The sequence below is a fragment of the Orycteropus afer genome, unplaced genomic scaffold (assembly GCF_000298275.1).
Source record: "Orycteropus afer afer isolate SDZICR_OR568_19922 unplaced genomic scaffold, OryAfe1.0 scaffold00074, whole genome shotgun sequence".
NCBI lineage: Eukaryota > Metazoa > Chordata > Mammalia > Tubulidentata > Orycteropodidae > Orycteropus > Orycteropus afer.
The window spans coordinates 7,701,300-7,721,101 of NW_006921661.1; the positions used below are offsets into that span (position 1 = coordinate 7,701,300).

A 19,802-nucleotide genomic window follows, 5' to 3' on the forward strand; every position below is an offset into this window, starting at 1 on the left:
GTCAATGACATGAGACAAAGTATATGTGAACTGCTGTATGAAAAGTGAATTTACTCTGTAAATCTTCACCCAAATCCTAATAAAAAAAGAAAAAAAGTCCATAGAAGTAGGAAAGCCTTCATCATAAAGATCTTTTAACATTATTTCTCAATATGCTATATCCCCATCTTATAGGCTTATATGAGCAGCAACCTATTATGCAAACATCAGTGCAATGGTTAAGGTTGTGTGTCAAATTGGCTGAGCCATAATTCTCAGTGGTTTGGCAGTTAGGATGTAGTCTGACAGTTATGTAATAATGTAATCACGTCTAAGATGAGACCTGATACAATGTAATCATTCCATGGTGAGATCTGATACAATGTAATCACCTCTATGCTAAGATCTGCTACTAATAGTCTATCAGTTGAAAAGGAGTTTCCTCAGGGGTATGGCCTGCAGTTACCATATACAGATATTCTGATAAAGCTCTCTGGCATTTTGCTCCCTCTGGATCCTACATCTGGCTCATCATCATGTGACCTCTGGTTCTTGGGACTTGAGCCATTGGCCTGCTGATCTAGGGATTCATTAGCCTCCACAGCTTGTGAGGCAAGCAGCCTGCTGTCCCACCTACTGATCTTGGTTTCATCAGCCCCTGCAGCTACATAAGTCAGAAGAAGCACCCAGCCTGACATCTAAACCATGGACGTGGGACCTGCCAGCCTCTACAACCACATAAGTTATTTCTTTGAGACAAATCCCTTTCTGTTATATATATACACATATATAAGCTTCACTGGTTTTGCTTCTCTAGAGAACTAAGCCTAAGACAACCAGCAACTATCTTCATTACCCAAAAGCCAGTAAGCTCTGGTAGAACACTTTTAAGGAAATTTCATACAATTCCTTTCTTTAAGATCACCAGAGAACGGACATGAAACATATTCTATGAAGACATGAGTACCAGTTTTGCCAAACACATCACACTTCATCAGCTGTATTATTTTACAATGTAAAGAAAATGAAAGACACATTAGTTATGAATGTTTACAGTACTAGACAAGTAGATAAAATGAAAAATTAACATGCTATTATGCTCTTTCCTCATTTTAACAAAATACTTACACTCTTTGCATGAATTCTGGAAAAGGAGGTATATGGTGCCAAAAACTTAGCAGATGCATTTTCCTTTATACATGAAATATGAACACTCTTCTAAACAGAAAAAGGGAGAAATAAAATCCGTAAGTTCAGTATTTCAATGTAATTAAGGCCTATTTAAAAAAACATTAGGACTACAGTAAATTCTCATCTTTAAGTATACCCTCTCTAATCCTCCTTCCCCAGCTATTAAAACTAATACCCAGTCTCCCATAGCTCAGCAATCCTTTCACTGCAGAGGGCTGCAATGTAATCTGGTATCCCTAAGATACCATTATTTTTTGTATCTTTTTAATATTGAAGAAAAATACCCCACAGAAGACAAATCAACAGTAAGATACAACTGACAAAGATGTTTGCACAAATTTTTAGAAGAAAATTTAATACTAATACTTGCAATAAGCAATAGGACAAGAAACAGAATTAGTAGAAGAGTCAACACAGAGATATGAAGAAACTTAGTACCAGCTCCCAAGCCTAGGGGTGAAAACACATGTCTAAAAATAAACTTCCTGCCTATAAGAACTTTCAGAAAAAAATGTTAGACTACAAGTATGCATTGCTTAACATCACCATACATTCTGTGAAATAGGACATTATGTGATTTGGATATTATGTGAACAACATATTAAAACCTATAGAAGACCGCTTCTGGTTGTCCTTGTTGCCATAGCTGCTGTGGATGCTGCTAGAGTGGCTGGTGGAGGCTGGAGAGCAGACAGGCAGCTGACAGGGCAGAAGCAAAGCGAGAGGAAGAGAGTAGGGAGGGGGTGGAGTGCACTCTGCTCTGCCCCGATTACTGTGCCGCCCACCCAAGCAGCAGGAGCAACCCAGCCCACAGCCCCCTTGCTACTGCTGCTGCCACCGCTAACCCACCAGATAAAGCCCGAGAGCCCACACCCAGAGCCATACTCTCTGCTTCACCTGCCTGTTTCCCACTCATGGTCCAGTGCTGCAAGAGTCTAGGTTGGGGTCTCTTTTAACCATTAAAACCTAAAAAATCAAACTCACTGCCATCGAGTTGATTCCAACCCACAGCAACCCTATAGGGCAGAGTAGAACTGACCACAGGGTTTCCAATGCTATAAATCTTTACGGAAGCAGACTGTCTAATCTTTCTCCCACAGAGTGGAGATGGGTTTGAACCACTGACCTTGTGGTTAGCAGTCAAATGCTTTAACCACTGTACCACCAGAGCTCCTTTTAAATATTAGGGGGAGATAATAAACAAAAGGGCCATGGACATACATGCAGTTACACACTACCTGAACAAAAAGATATTAAGTGATGCCCACCTGTACTAAGATGTACAGTACCACAGAAAGTTGATAAATGAAATTATGGTACAATGTTGTGATAGTTGGAGCTGTGTGTCAATTTGGTGGACCACAATTCTGTGTGGTTTAAGCAACTGTGATGTGGGTTGTTCCCATGATGGGATCAGATGTATACGTTCTGAGCAGTCAATCCACTCAAAGGGAGTTTCCTTAAAGGTGTGGACTGCTTCCAGTATATTTATGGACATCCTGGGAAAACAGACACTCTTCTGTGGATCAGGATTCTATTGTGCTGCCTGTAACAGTCCATGAGCAAACAATCCACCGTTCAGCCTGGAGATCTTGGATTCGTCATTTGTTGGAGTCAACAGCCAGTACACTGCCTGCCAAGCTGGAGCTCATCCACCCCTGCAGCCATGTCAGGAAAAGCCTCCAGCTTGACGTTTAATCCAAGAACTTGGGACTTGCCAGCTTCTATAAGCGTGTGAGCCATTTTCCTAAGATAAATTTCTCTTTCTCTATATATAAGCTTTACTGGTTGTGTTTCTCTAGAGAACCCAGTCTAACACATTTGGTACTGGGTGTGGTTCTAGAGAGACAGAATCATAATGATGGGCTTCCTAAATTGGTTCTCCAATTTGATTAATTGTAAAGGCACTGGTGACCCTGCCTCTGTGAGTAAAGACAGCCCTGCTAATCGTGGCATGAGGTGGCAACATTAATATGCAAAATAGCACCACCAATAAATCAAGTACTTTTGAGCAGTGAGGCTCTGAGTGATTGCATATTTGATACTTTTCTGCAATTCTGTCAGCATGAAGAGTATAAGAAAGCTGGTTGGTTGGTCCTACTAACACTAGACAAAGTGGTGAAAGAGCGAGATGAGTTCAGGGCTGCTGAGTCACAGCTTACGTGTCACATAAAAGACCTCAATGTTTCCAGTTGTGCTTGAAAGAAACCCTTATTTCTCCTAGTAACAGAGCTGGCATTGCCAAAAACCAAACCCAGAGTCTTACTGTAAGGGTGCTGAATTACAACGCAATTAAATTGCCAACTTAGAATGGTGTCTGAAGTTAAAGTGAGGGCACTGACTGGGAAAAAATGGGATCCTGAAACCTGGAATGAACACATATGGGCAAATAGCCAGGAAGATCAGGATATAGAGCCTGTAAATTTTGTTGAATCCCTCCCATCTGAAAGGATTACTGTAAAACCACTATCCCCTCCACCTCAGTTTGATGGGATTAACGCAACTGTTCCTGCTGGGTCACTGCCTGAGGCAGAGGCCATGGAACATTGCTGAATGTTCTCAGGAATTGCCCCAACCACCCATTGTTCCTGCTAGACCTATAACTAAAGTTAAGTCCAAGTGAGCCCCAAAAGGTGAAATACAAAGTGTGACTGAGGAGGTGGTACACTACACCCAAAAAGACCTACTTGATTTTGCTAACATGTATGGACATAAACCTGGAGAATATGTATGGGAATGGCTACTGAGGGTGTGGGATAATGGTGCAAGGAATGTAGCATTGGATCAGTCTGAGTTTACTGATTTAGGCCCACTAAATACAGATTCTTCATTCAATGTTTCAGCTCGAGAGGTTAGGAAAGGATCTAATAGTTTATTTGGTTGGCTTACTGAAGCATGGATTATGCTGTGGCCTACCTTAAGTCAAGTTGAAGTACCAGACCTGCCTTGGTATAATGTAGAAGAAGGTATCCATAGGCTTAGGGAAACTGGCCTGTTAGAATGGTTTTATCTGATTAGACCCCTAGAGCCAAAAAGGAGAGTCCCAAAAACACGCCTTTCACTAGTACAGTGAGGAATAAATTTGCGAAGGGAGCCCAGCATCCTTGAAGACTACTGTGATTGCTATTTTATGTAAACTGGATTTCACAGTGGGAACTACCCTAATTGAACTAAGATACTTAACTATGATGGGGCTGACTGCACCCCGTGGTAGTAGGGACCAAGTGGCAGTAGTTAATCGACAAAGGCAAGGTGGGCGTGGTTACCATAATGGACAGCAGAATTGAACAGTAATCAGAATATTCTGACTTGTGTGGAATTATGGCATTGGCTACTTTGTTATGGTGTTCCTAGGAGTGAAATACATGACAAACCTACTAAATATTTGATCTGTACAGACAGAAGAACTCTAGGTCACATGAACAGCAGCCTAGATTGAACCACCAGATACAGAGTCACGGCCACTCAATCAATTCCCAGACTTGAGTCAGTTTACAGACCCACAACCCCTTGAATGAAGGGGAGATCAGGTCTCTTTGAGGAAGGACCCAACTACATTACCAAAAATTTATAATGTCAATCTTTCTCCCAGCCTTCCCCAAAGGGATCTGAGGCCTTTTACAAGAGTGACTGTCCACTGGGGAAAAGGAAATAATCAGACTTTTCAGGGATTACTGGACACTGGCTCAGAACTGACACCAATTCCAGGACACCCAAAGCCTCATTGTGGCCCACCAGTCAGAGTGGGGGCATATGGAGGTCAAGTTTATTGATGCGAGTCTTAGCTAAGCTGCATCTCACAGTGGGTTCAGTGGGTCCCTGAACCCATCCTGTAGTGATTTCCCCAGTTCCAGAATGCATAATTGGAATAGATATACTGAGCAATTGGCAGAATTCCCACATTGGGTCCCTGACATGTGGAATAAGGGCTATTATGGTAGGAAAAGCCAAGTGGAAGCCATTAGAACTGCCTCTACCTACAAAAATGGTAAACCAAAAGCAATACTACATCCCTAGAGGGGTTGCAGAGATTACTGCCACCATCAAGGACTTGAAGGATGCAGGGATGGTGATTTCCACCACATCCCCATTTAATTCGCCTATTTGGCCTGTGCAAAAAACAGATGGATCTTGGAGAATGACAGTAGATTATCGTAAACTTAATAAGGTGGTGACTCTGACTGCAGCTGCTGTTCCTGATGTGGTTTCATTGCTTGAGCAAATTAGTACATCTCCTGGTATTTGGTATGCAGCTATTGATCTGGCCAATGACTTTTTCTCAATACCAATTTAAAGGACCATCAGAAGCAGTTTGCCTTCAAGGCCAAAAATACATTTTCACAGTGCTTCCTCAGACGTATATCAACTCCCCAGCACTATGTCATCGTTTAGTCCATAGTGATCTTGATCACCTTTCTCTTCCACAAGACATACACTGGTCCATTATATTGACATTATGCTGATTGGGCCTAGTATGGAAGAAGAATCGATGACGCTAGATTTATTTACATATGCATGCTAGAGGTTGGAAAATTAATCCAACAAAAATTCAGGTACCTTCCACCTCAGTGAAATTTCTAGGGGTCCAATGGTGTAGGGCATGTCAAGATAGTCCTACTAAAGTGAAGGGTAAGTTATTGTATCTGGCTTCCTCCACAACTAAAAAGGAGGCATGACGTCTGGTGGGTCTCTTTGGATTTTGGAGGCAACATATCCCTCATTTGGGTGTGTTGCTGCAGCCTATTTATCAAGTGACTAAGAAAGCTGCTAGTTTTGAGTGGGCCTCTGCAACAAGTTCAGGCTGCCATGCAGCTTACTGATGCAAGCTTACAGAGCTTACTGCTCTGCCACTTGGGCCACATGATCCGGCTGATCCAATGGTGCTTGAAGTGTTTGTAGTAGATAGAGATGCTTTTTGGAGTCTTTGGCAGGTCCCTACTGGTGAATCACAATGCAGACCCTTGAAATTTTGGAGCGAAGCCCTGCCATCCTCTACTCTCCTTTTGAGAAACAGCTTTTGGCTTGTTACTGGGCTTTAATAGAGACTGAATGCCTAACCATGGGCCACCAAGTCACCATGAGGGCTGAGCTGCCCATCATGAACTGGGTGTTATCTGACCCACAGAGTCATAAAGTTGGATGTACACAGCAGCACTCCATCATTAAATGGAAGTGGTATATCAGATATCGGGCTCAAGCAGGCCCTGAAGGCGCAAGTAAGTTGCATGAGGAAGTGGCCCAAATGTCTATGGTCTCCACTCCAGACACATTACCTGACCTCTCCCAGTCTGCATCTATGGCCTCATGGGGAGTTCCTTATGATCAGTTGACTTAGGAAGAGAAAACGTGCCTGGTTTATAGATGGTTCTGCATGATATGCAGGCACCACTCGAAAGTGGACAGTAGCGGCACTGTAACCCCTTTCTGGGACTTCCCTGAAGGACAGTGGTGAAGGGAAATCCTCCCAATGGGCAGAACTTCGAGCCATGCATATGGCTCTTCACTTTGCATGAAATAAGAAATGGCCAGATGTGCAATTATATACAGATTCATGGGCTGTGGCTAATGGCTTGGCCAGATAGTCTGGGACTTGGAAGGGGCATGTTTGGAAAATTGGTGACAAGGATGTATGGGGAAGAGGTATGTGGACAGATCTCTCTGACTGGGTCAAAGGAGTAAAGATATTTGTGTCTCATGTGAATGCCCACCAAAAGGAGACGTCAGCAGAGAAGACCTTTAACAATCAGGTGGATAGGATGACACGTTCAGTGGAAACCAGCCATCCTTTTTCCCCAGCTACTCCTGTCACTGGTCAATGGGCTCATGAACAAAGTGGCCATGGTGGCAGGGATGGAGGTTATGCATGGGCTCAGCACATGGACTTCTACTTACCAAGGCTGATTTGGTAACTGCCACTGCTGAGCACCCAATCTGCCAGCAGCAGAGACCAACAGTGAGTCCATGATATGGAACCATTCCTTGGGGTGATCAGCCAGCAACCTGGTGGCAGGTTGATCACACTGGACCACTTCCATCATGGAAAGGACAGCATTTTGTTCTTACTGGAATAGATACTTATTCTGGATATGGATTTGCCTTCCCTGCACGCAATGCTTCTGCCAAAACTACCACCCATGGACTTACAGAATGCCTTATCCACCGTCATGGTATCCCACACAGCACTGCTTCAGATCAAGGGACTCACTTCACAGCAAATGAAGTGCGGCAATGCGCTTATGCTCATGGAAGTCATTGGTTTTACCATGTTCCCCATCATCCTGAAGCAGCTGGCTTGATAGAACGATGGAATGGTCTACTGAAAACAATTACGGTGCCAGGTAAGTGGCAAGACCTTGAAGGGTTGGGACAATGTTCTCCAGGAAGCTGTATATGCCCTAAACCAGCATCCAGTATCCGGTGCTGTTTCTTTAATAGCCAGGATTCACAGGTCCAGGAACCAAGGGGTAGAAATGGGAGTGGTACCATTCACTATTACCCCTAGTGACCCACTCAAAAAATTTTTGCTTCCTGTCCCTGCCACCCTATGCTCTATGGATCTGGAGATCTTAGTCCCAAAGGGAGGAACACTCCCACCTGGAAACACAATACTGCCTGCATTGAACTGGAAATTAAGAATGCCACCCGGCCATTTCGGCTTCCTCATGACTCTGGATCAACAGACAAAGAAGGGCATTACTGTACTATCTGGTGTGATAGATCCTGATTACCAAGGGGAAATTGGATTGTCATTACATAATGGAGGTAAAGAAGAATATGTCTGGATTACAGGAGATTCTTTAGGACATCTCTTAGTACTACCATGCCCTGTGATTAAAGTCAATGGAAAATTATAGCAACCCAATTCTGATATGACAACTAATGGCCCTGACCCTTCGGGAATGAGGATTTGTCACCCCACCAGGCAAGGAACCATGACCAGCTCAGGTGCTTGCTGAGGGCAAGGGAAATACAGAATGGGTGGTGGAAGAAGGTAGTTCTGAGTATCAGCTATAACCATGTGACCAGTTGCAGAAACAAGGACTGTGAGTGTTTCTTTTCTTCATTGTATATGTGCATCAAATATTTTTGTTTCCTTCAGTTATGAACTGTGAAATGTAAATAAGGTTAATGTGTTTCGTTTGTATGCATGTTAGCATATCATGTTAGGTGCAAATATGACTTTACGATTGTCCTCATTTAGAGATTATATATGGTTAAGAAGATGTGTACAACTGCCAAGTTGACAAGGGGTAGACTGTGACAGTTGGAGCTGTGTGTCAACTTGGTAGACAACAATTCTGTGTGGTTTAAGCAATTGTGATGTGGGTTGTTCCTATGATGGGATCAGATATATATGTTTTGAGCAGCCAGTCCACTCAAAGGGAGTTTCCTTAGGGGTGTGGCCTGCTTCCAGTATATTTATGGACATCCTAGGAAAAGAGACACTCCTCTATGGATTGGGATTCTGTTGTGCTGCCTGCAACAGTCCATGAGTGAACCATCCACCATTCAGCCTGGAGATCTTAGATTCGTCATTTGTTGGAGTCAACAACCTGTATGCTGCCTGCCAACCTTGAGTGTGTCTGACCCTGCAGCCATGTGAGTCAGGAAAAGCCTCCAGCTTGACTTTTAATCTAAGAACTTGGGACTTGCCAGCTTCTGTAAGTGTGTGAGCCATTTTCCTAAGATAAATTTCTCTCTCTCTCTATCTCCATTTAAGCTTTACTGGTTTGCTTCTCTAGAGAACCCAGTCTAACACAAATGTGTACACCCCAGTCAGGCTTGTAGAACCCATTTCCACTTAGGACTTAAACTGACTGTAGGTATTCACATACTGATCATTGTCACATTGTATTATTATTCCCCATGTGGTTTCTCTAGTCATTGTCATATATCTTTCAGCTATTGTAGCAAGATTACCTGTAGTGGTGCAGTAGCAAATTATATCTGGAACCAGATGTTAAATTCAGGTAACATGACTTGTTAAAGGCAGTCTTTGTAACCATTTGTTGTTGTTGTTTGCTGTCGAGTCGGCCCCGACTCATAACGACCCCTCCTTGGGTTTCCGAGGCAGTATCACTACGGAAGTAGGATTGCCCAACCTTCCTTCCGAGGAGTGGCTGGTGGGTTTGAACCGCCAGCCTTCTGGTTAGCAGTCAAGTGCCTTAGCCACTATGCTACCAGAGCTCATTTAAGGTAAGCATATTGGCATTCCAAGGTGACAGATATAGACAGACATCTTAAATGCTTGGTAGATCCTTCCTTAAGGATTCTAGCAATATGACAGTCCTACCTACACTCTATACCAGCAGAATGCCAATATCAATATATTCCATTTGAGGCTGAGGAGCTGCCCTTACCAAACAGCCCTTTAGCCCATTATCTACCTGCTCTGCAGTACTACTTTAAAGTTTCTGGAAATTCTGCAGGACACTCTCTTCAATAATCACGATTTTCTGAACCACTTTATAAGGTTGTTAAAGGAGTTCTGGTGGTGTACTGGTTAAGGCATCTGATTGCTAACCAAAAGATCAGTGGTTCGAACCCATCAGCCACTCTGCAGAAGAAAGATGGGGCAATCTGCTTTCTAAAGATTTACAGCCTTGGAAACCCAATGGGGGTCAGTATGAATCAGAACTAATTCAATGTCAGTGAGTATGCACGAGTAGCATGTCCAACAAGGACAGGTTTTCATAGTCCATCAGAAACAAGTTCAAAGTTGTAATATTCTCATCATTTTTCTCACTACTGAAAATCAGTGTGCTCTTATTAAAGGTCTACTCCTTTTAACAAACGATTAGAGTATCTACACAAACAGTATGTTCTTAGCCAGCATATTCATGACTGGTGCCTGCAGGTTTTTATTAAATGAGTTTTTGCTTCTAACAGCATGACCAAGCCTATATAGCTGTAAGAGAGCTGACCTGGATTTGGAACTGCTTCCTGAACCTTAAACTAAAGCATCAGCTAAACTCTCCTTGGTGAATATTCATATCAGCAAGGATACAAGAAGCTCCAGGAGCTTAGTGTTAAGGCCTTTGTAAGAATTGGGTTTGTTCTCAGAAGACTTCATTTCTTTTGAGTCAATTATATTAAAGTTTCAAGAATCAGTGTTTTTCTCCTGCTCATCAGTGCTGCAAATCAATCTTTAATTCACAAGCAGACTATAAAGAAAGATAAATGTTGAACTACCTTCCAATGTCAGCAGTGGAGAATCATACTGTTAATAAAAACTATTTTAATGAAAATCTGCAGGAGAGATGACAACAGACAAAATTCAGGGGAAAAGTGTGAGTATGCCATACTAAGATAAAATTCAAAGTCAAACTTTTTTTATCCTCCCAGGGTTATTAGGCATTTAAGTATAATGACTGAGTCACTGTTTAATATAATAATATAGCAGAATCAAAAAGCACAGTGACTCATGGCAGTTAGGAAGCAAAAGAATACTCAACCATAAGCACTTACTGTCTGAACCCAGCAGGTACACAGCAGAAATTAGCAATGATGTTGGAAGAGATAAGGATTGTGTCAGGGCCTGAGTATGAAGGGAAGAAAGGAAGTCAGTATCCATGCTGTGGATGGATACTGGCAAAACACCTGGGGAAAACGGAGGCTTGCAATATGACATTAAGTAATTGAACTAAATTTCAATTTTGGCACACAGTGTAACTAGCTATGATTATGAAACCTCCATTAATCTGAGTCTCAGTTTGCTTATTTTCAAAACAGAAACTTAAAATGTCAATCTCATAGGATCATTACAATGAGACTGAATATGGATACAACTATAAAATATCACATTTGTATTTACAGTTTTATCTATATGCAGTCTTATTACCCATTAACCATCTATGAGGTGGGATATTATCTTCATTTTATAAATGAGGAAACTGAAACTCAGGGAACAAAGTTAATTTCCCAAGATCACTTAATTAGTATGGAAGTGTCAGAGTTACCAAAATTCAGACTCAGATCTTCTGACACTTTCTGTAATACCAAAGCTGCTTATAAAAAACAAATACAAAATATATAATAAGTAACCTATTACTTTACACAAAAGGGAATGATTGAAGATTTGCTAAAAATCTTATGTAAAAAAAGGAAGGTATTCTCTATTCTTGCTAGTAAATCTGACATACTTTACAAATCATAAAAATAATGTTTGACTACACATAAAAAAAAGAAAAAGTCTAGTTCACCCTTTGGGACTCATCTTACCAAGGCACAATAACTACAATAGCTAAATGAGTAAAAGTCAGATCATGGGTTCTACAACATTTAGCTTAGCCGCCTACTTACCTCAGATCCCAGTGAGAAAACATTATTAAGCACTATTAACATGGGTTCTTAATCAAGGCCCACACAGAGAACATAAGGCTATACCATTCAATAGGGTAAGCACTGTCAATAAGGCTATCAAGCACTGGAAATGTGGCCCGTGCAAATGAGGAACTGAATCTTTAATTTCATTTAATTTAAATTTTAAATTCAAAATTTAAATTCAAAAACCAATACTCAACTGGAAAACTTTAAAGTATGTTGGAACTACTTGGATATGTGAATCTATCTTTTCAACTATAAATTTTATGAAACTTAAATACAGATCAAGTATTTCTAATAAAAAATTAAGAGTCTGAATTGAGATATGCTATAAATACAACATATACACTAGATTCTGAAGACTTAAGAAAAAGGGAATGTAAAATATCTCATCAATAATTTTCTACATTAATTATGGGTTAAACTAATATTTTTGATATATTGGGTTAAATAAAATATGTGATTAAAATTAAGGTACAGTTTCTTTTTACTTCTTATATAGTTATTAAAAATTTTAAATTACATAGGGTGCTCACATTATTTATCTACTGGACAGCACTGGTGTAGGGAAATAAGAGGAAGTTTGAAACCTAAAAGTATATGCAACTATAAGAGGAAAAAGCTCTCAACATTCAAAGGCAGCAAAAACTGATTACTGGGTAAATATAATAAAATGACATAGATACACAGGTAACAATATAAGTATCTAAAGGAGATATATGGGTACTACTATAGTTTTGAATCTAGTGCCACCTAGCAGGCATAAAACTTACCTTGTTTACTTCATTCACAATAAAGTCTTCTGAAGCTGTAACTTCTGGGATGCCATCTAGACCAATTCCTTGACAAGTTAGGCTGCCATACAAAGTTGGTTTTCCTGTATAGCCCCAAAGAAGCAAGTTTCAAAAAATCAGTAAGAATTTAACGTTTCTTCATTACAGATGGTAGGAAATTAGCCCATGAAAGAAAAGCACACATCTGTATTAAAAATGAAGCTAAGGGAAAAGAGCACTAGAGTAGGCAAACCTAATCTGGAAGGGAATATTCTCAAGGGCCTAAAGCTGAAACCAACAATTTAGCGATATGATATAGCATTTGTAAAGAGAGTTACTAGGATGATCTCAACTTCAATTTTACTGCTGGTGAAAATTAATTCTTCCAGGATGAAAGGTGAAAATCAACACACATATATACATTTATCCACAGTAATACACATGGAGTCACCATGAGTTGGAATCAACTTAATGCAACTGTCTCTGAGTATGTGCGTGTGTGTGTGTGTGATGCACACAAAATAATGACTGAAGAGTTAAGCTTCAGCAATCTGAAAAATGTGCCTAAGTATAACACTGCTTTTGCAGTTATGTGGGCTAAAGAAGAAATTATCCTATACTTAAACATATAAAAATGGTAGAACAGAGTTAAAAACTTACTCTTCTTCTGCACCTCTTAGACACATTTCTATAACATCCCTTAGCATGCTGTTCACATGTCTGACTTGCCACTATATTGTGAAATCTTGAGTTCAGGAACTAGCAGGGTACTTAACCAATAGAAGTTATTCAGTAAGTGACTGTTGTACCAAACTGAAGTTCTTGGAAAAAGAGTTAAGTAGAAATCATCATGGATTCACAGCATAGAAGGGCTTTCTAGAAAAGGTTAGACTTGAAAGAAAGATAGGACCTATAGGACCTAGCTAGACAGAAGGGGAAGAAAATTCCAAGTCAGGGAGGGGCATATCAAGAACAAAAGACAGACAGAAAGAACAAGGGAGAAAGAGGCATCAATTAATCTATCAGTTTGACTCAGAAGTCATGGAAAAGGTAGTTGAAGAATAAATCATGGAGGAACTCACAATTGAGGATAGAAATTTTGACTAAAGATCCAGTGAAGAAGCTTTAGCAGGGAAGTGGCATGAAGTGCTATTTCAGAAAGATATCACAAAACCAAGATTGAGAAAATTCTGCTTTCTGTCCCACTCCACCATCCCTCCTGGATTCATCCACTGCCCTATGAAGTCTGGCTCCCATAATACATCACTTCAACCAATCTCCTGTCAGTACTTTCAATGATTCCTCAATATTTGAAAAGCCACCAAAATAATATTACTCTTGGATTTTTGTCTATGCAATAGAACTGGGATCAATCCAACAACTTACCTTCTATGTTCCTATATGCAGGCTGCTGAATGCTGCTACAGGAAAGGACACAATTGTGGAAATTTCCACTACTACAAATTAATGTGTCTAAACTCAGTATGGTTTTGCAGTACTTCTGCTCCTCCCATTCCCTGCAACAGCCAGGTCTCATGTCACATACCCCACCATTAAAACCCTCCTTTGTTCTGATCAGGGACACAAAAGGTAGATTGTGACAGAATGGGAGAAAAATGTAGAAAAGAACTCAAATTCTTAAAAAATCCAGACTTAGTAGACCAGTTGAAACTAGATGAATCCCTGAGATTGCTTCCCTAAGATACTCTTTAAACCTCGAACTGAAACCGTTCCCTAAAGTCACCTTTTAGCTAAATTAACAGGTTGACTCATAAAATAAAGACTATCACCCTTGAGTACTGCTCTCCTTTTAAAAGATCATCTCTATGAGACCAAATGGTCCACAATTACTCTAAAGCACAGATGACAAGGTATGTGGGCAGGGAAACTAGGTTACTGGAAATGGAACAACCAGAATGGAGATAATGAGAATGTTGACATATTCTCACATAAAGAGATTATAAAGAATGTAAAAGGTGTCAATGAACAATTTGCACAGAAATTGTTGAACAGGAACCTATTTTGTTGTGTAAACTTTCATCAAAAATACAATAAAGTATTTTTAAAAACCAAACAAACCCTCTTCCTTCATAGTAGCCAAAAAGTGCAACACAAATGTCCATCAATTAACGAATAGAGACACAAACTATAGTATAGGCATACCTCAGAAATAGTGCAGGTTTGGTTCCAGACCACTGCAATAAAGCGAATATCACAATAAAGTGAATCACATGAATTTTTCTTGGTTTCCCAATGCATACAAGTTATATTTACATTGGTTACATTGGTTCTTTAGTTAATCATGTTTTTAAAAAAAACCCTTGCTTTTCAAATTGTTTTTTCTTCAATTATTTCCCATCTTTAAAAGCAAAACAAAACTTGACTATGAGACCTTCTAGCTACCACTCTCTCTTCTTCCATGAAGCACCAGTTTCCTCAAAAGCAGATTCTGTGTTTAAAACTTTGTCCTTGAAACGGATTATTATATAAAGATATCAAAGGTATCTGAAATGAAAAATAATCAGTAAAACAAAACTTCCTTGGAAGAGGTCCACGATGGCGATATAGTCAAATGTGTTTTAACATCCTTCTTACAACAAAGACCTGAGAAAACAAGTGAACTGGATATACATGACAACTTTAAAACCCTGAGCATCAAAGGCAAGGATCCATATCCAAGCTGAAGGAGAGACTCTACAAATACAGTGAACATGGAGAATTATGGATTGCCAGCACCCAGCTGGCTGAACCTGCACAGCTGCAGTGAATTGCTTGATGTGGCCCTTCTAGCCATTGTCCTCCATTCTGTGGTGTTTTGTAAATCCCATTATCCATGCCTGTTTGGGGTGGTGTGGTAGTTAAGGTCAGGTATCAACTTGGCTGGGCAGCTGGTAGTAGTCATTCCCTATAATGACTGGCAATCGACTCTGTGATGGGATTTAGGTTAATGCTGTTGGGGCAACACAGGTGGAATGTATCTTGAGTCCTGCCTTGCTGGAGGGTATAAATAAAATCACACCCTTAGCTTCCCTGAGGGTATACCTACGAATCTCCTGGCAAGATTCAATCTCCTGGGAAGATTCGCTCTCCTCTTGCTCCAGCTTTGTTTTCTTCGATCATCCTCATCTCACCCCTGGATTTGGGACAGCAGCCGCTGTCTGATCTGCTGATCGAGGTTCATCAAACCCGGAGAGTTGGGAGGATCCGCCAGACCTGGGACTCGCCAGCCTGCCAGCCTCCACCACTACTACGTGAGACGAACCCTTGGGTGTCTGTGAGTTCTGTGAGACGTTACAGCGAAATACAGAACCCTAAGACTGGGGAAATTACTGGGAGGAGGAGGAGAGGTTAATGTCTGAAATGATGGAGTGGCATGGTAGTTTGGACATCTGGGACATCTTTGACCTCCACCTCATGGGGACTGGCCTCGTGCTGATCTTTCTAAGAGAAATTGTTCAAGCAACAGCACAGCCAGCCATACTGACATAAAGTGAGCAGTGTTCCCAGTCAAAGCCCTCATTACCTGGTGCAGTCAAGGAGGAGCAACTCTGCACCCACATCCAGAGCCAAGCAGGGGTACTTCCCACCCTACAAAAGGTAAGTGCACTCACCTCATCCACTACGTCCCCCTTACCCCTCCATGCTGGACGCCTGTGAATGTGTGGTATCCCCTCACTCCCCTTCATCCTTACCCCCCAGGCAAGTGATTATGGCCCCTAGCTTCCCATCAGGTCTGGAACTGAACCCACGCCTATGGCTTCCAGCCAAACAATAGACAGGCATATGAGTTGAACATGTACCTGAGGTAGATACACTCCTTGGAGAGAACATCATGGGAGAAAGAAGGGCTGCTTATGCACAGGGAGACGGCTCAGGGGGCAGGAATGCATGGAGGAATGGACACAGGGAAGAGGTAACTACCGGGAGGAAGTAGGAGGGGAGCTGTTGCATTGTGGTAAATTGTGGTCAATGTCATGAGACAAAGTGTATGTGAACTGCTGTATGGAAAGTGAATTTGCTCTGTAAATTTTCACCCAAATCACAATTTAAAAAAAAAAGAAAGAAATGACTGCTTTAAACTTAGGACAATAAAGGTAAATTTCAAGGTGACAACAGAGAAAATTAACAAATTTACTCAACAAAATAAAAAAGAAAAACATAAAGACTAACTAAACATAAAACCAACAATGATGAAAAAAATCATCCAGAAACAAAAAGAACTCAGCACAGAAAATTAAGTGGAACAAAGAAACTGTCAACACCACAAAAAAAGCACAACAAAATGATAGCAGTAAATTCATACCTATCGATAATCGATAATCTGAATATAAATGGTTTAAATCTACCAGTCAAGAGAAAGAGAGTGACAGTATTCATAAAAAACATGACTCTTCAATATGTTGTCTTTAAGAGACACACTTAAGATATAAATACGACTCATAACAACAACTTCAATATGTTGTCTTTAAGAGACACACTTAAGATATAAATAAGGAACAAAAATCAAAGGATAGAAAAAAATATATCAAGCAAACAATAGCCAAAAAGGAGCAGATGTGGTGATATTAATCTCTGATAAAAATAATTACACCACAAAAGACAAAGAAAGGCATTACAGAATTAAAGGGAAAATTCATCAAGAGAACATAACCGTAATAAATACTGCTATATCCAATGACAGAGGTCCAAAGCACATGAAACAAATTCTAATAACATTGAAAAGAGAAAAGACAGTTCCACAATAAGAGCAGGTAACTTCAATACATCACTTCAAGTGAAGGAAAGAACTAGAAAGTAATTCAACAAAGATACAAAAGATCTACAAGCTGTAATCAACAACCTTCATGACATAGACATGTATAGAACACTCCACTCAACAGCAATATACTCAAAAGTATACATTATTTTCCAATGCACATGGATCACTCTCCAGAATAAACCACATTTTAGACCACAAAGCAAGCCTCAATAAAATCCAAAACAATGAAGTTATACAAAGCATATTCTCTGATCACAACGCAATAAAAATAGAAATCAATAATAGGAAGTCCAAGGAAAAAAAATCTAAGACATGGAAACTGAATAACATCTTGCTTAAAAACCACTGGGTAACAGAAGAAATCAAAGACAAAAGAAAAAATTTCCTAGACACCAATGAGAACAAAAACACAACACACCAAAACCTTTGGGACACAGCAAAAGCAGTGCTCAGAGGTCAATTTCTAGGGATAAATACACACATACACAATGAAGAAAGGGACAAAATCAACTCATTAACCCTCTAACTCAAACAAACAGAAAGCAGCAAAAGAAGTCCACAGTCACCAGAAGAAAGAAAATAAAATTAAGTAAGTATTTAAAAGTCAAATACTTATGCTTATCAAAAGACTTCTCCCAAAGAATAAACGAAAACCTAAAGAATGAGAAAATTTTTGGCTACGACATATCCAACAAGGGTCTAATCTCCAGAATTTGTAGAAAACTTCAACATCTCAACAACAAAAAGACAAACATTCTAATTTAAAAAATGGGCAAAGGATACGAAAAGACACTTCACAAGGAAGATATTCAGGTGGCTAACAAATACATGAAGAAATGTTCCTGATGACTAGCCATTACAGACATGAAAATCTAAACTACAATGAGATACCATCTCACCCCAGCAATAATGGTACCGATCAAAGGAACAGGGGAGAACAAATGCTTGAAATTGGAACTCACACACACTGCTGGTGGGAATGAAAAATGAACCATTATGGAAAATAGTACAGCTCTTCCTTAAAAAACCTTGAAAGAGAAATACCATATAATCCAGCAATCCCGCTCCTAGGTATTATATGGGGCACAGCCCTGAAGCCCCCCAAAATGGTCCCTGAACTTCATCTTGTTTGGTCAAGAAAGAAATTTGCTAATCCACCCCCCTCCCTCCTCAAGACCAGTATAGAATAGCTACAATTCATTTTGCTGCTCATGGAAGCATCTTATCAGAGTAAAGTACAGACGATGGCACTGTTCAAGGCCCCTTCAGCCATCCTGTCTGGGAATAGACACGCAGCCCCCATCCCCAGCTCCTTGAATTCAGGTATAAATATCCCTAGAAAGCGGGAGGAGGTTAGCAGTTACCTGACTTGGCCCAGCCTGCCACCCCTAGACCACTCACCATCTGCAGATACTTGTAAGCCTCCCCCCTGCTCATATCTTGTAAACTCCTTGGTCCTACTTTGCCATCACTTTCTCTATAATTTCTTATGTCTTTAAGAATGTCTCTGGGTAAGTTTTTTGGTCTCCTCATACCTTCTCAAGAGGGGGTCTTAGCCTCCCTTGGTAATTTTATGAACAGGTATGTACCCTAAAGAAAGAAGAATCATGTCATAAATAGACATATGCACACCCATGTTCATTACAACGTTATTCACAATAGCAAAAAGAAGGAAACAACCTAAGCCTATCACCAAATGAATGGATAAACAAACTATGGTACATACATACAATGTAATACTATGCAACAATAAATAATGATGAATCCATGAAACATCTCACAACATGGATGAATCTGAAAGACATAAGGCTGAGTGAAATAGGTCAATTACAAAAGGACAGATATTGTATGAGACCACTAACATAAGATATCAAGAATAGATTTACAAATAGAAAGAAATATTTTTTTGATGGTTACCAGGGATATGAGGAGAAAGGAAAAATCACTAGATAGAAGATACGTGCTAATAATGGTGAAGGGAAAGGCAATACACAATACAGAGTAAGTCAGCACAACATGACCAAAGCAAAGGAAGACACTGAGAGGAACGCAAGGATAAAGGAAAACTATGGTAACTACAGACATTCCTGCAACAATAATATTAACAAACAATAATTTACAAATGAGTAGATAGGTATAATAAAGAGGTGTGGGAGGGTGTAATTGTGTACCACCTGAAGATAAAAGTCTGGTTGTCAGTATTTCTACATACATAAGTATATGTATTCTACATACATAATTGTAGGTGCAATAAATAAAGCACACAAGGGAGACAATCATGGAAACTTCTCAGACATAACCAAACACCTCACAGGATGACGTTCCTAGGCTCAAAAGTGAAGGACCATAGACTCAGGGAACAACTACATTGGCAAAACATAGTTCGTAAAGACAGTGTTCTGCATCCTACTTTGGTGAGTAATGTCTGGGATCTTAAAAGCTATTAGTTGCTTCCTGTCCAGAACAAAGACAACCAAAGACTCAAGGGAGCCATTAGTCCACAGGACTAATGGACCACATGAATCACAGCCAACGCAAACCCAAGCCCAGAAGACTGCTTTGAATGGGATCACAACTAAGTGTCCTGGACAGAGTGGGAGAAAGATGGGTGCGGTGTAGTAAATTACTTAGTGTGGCTTTTCTACCCATAAGTCTTTGTAAACTCCAAGGTGGGAATTGCTATTAGCAACTGAGGAGATCCTGATTTTAAAGTCGCCCACCTGGGTTATTTCTGTTGGGCATGGCACAATACAATGTTCTGGGAGGTTCCCACTCTC

At 40.3% G+C, this 19,802-nt stretch overlaps 1 protein-coding gene across 1 annotated transcript in view; it reads right to left on the minus strand.

Annotated features, from left to right (window-relative positions):
- The window catches only part of PAAF1 (proteasomal ATPase associated factor 1), an 82,222-nt gene that overhangs the window by 52,778 nt on the left and 9,642 nt on the right, over window positions 1–19,802 (minus strand). Inside the window, exons 2-3 of the mRNA XM_007941039.1 lie at window positions 12,267–12,370; window positions 1,108–1,197 (exon numbers count right to left, since the gene is read on the minus strand). Coding sequence (XP_007939230.1) covers window positions 1,108–1,197; window positions 12,267–12,370 — 194 coding nt within the window. The remainder of the gene's footprint in view (window positions 1–1,107; window positions 1,198–12,266; window positions 12,371–19,802) is intronic.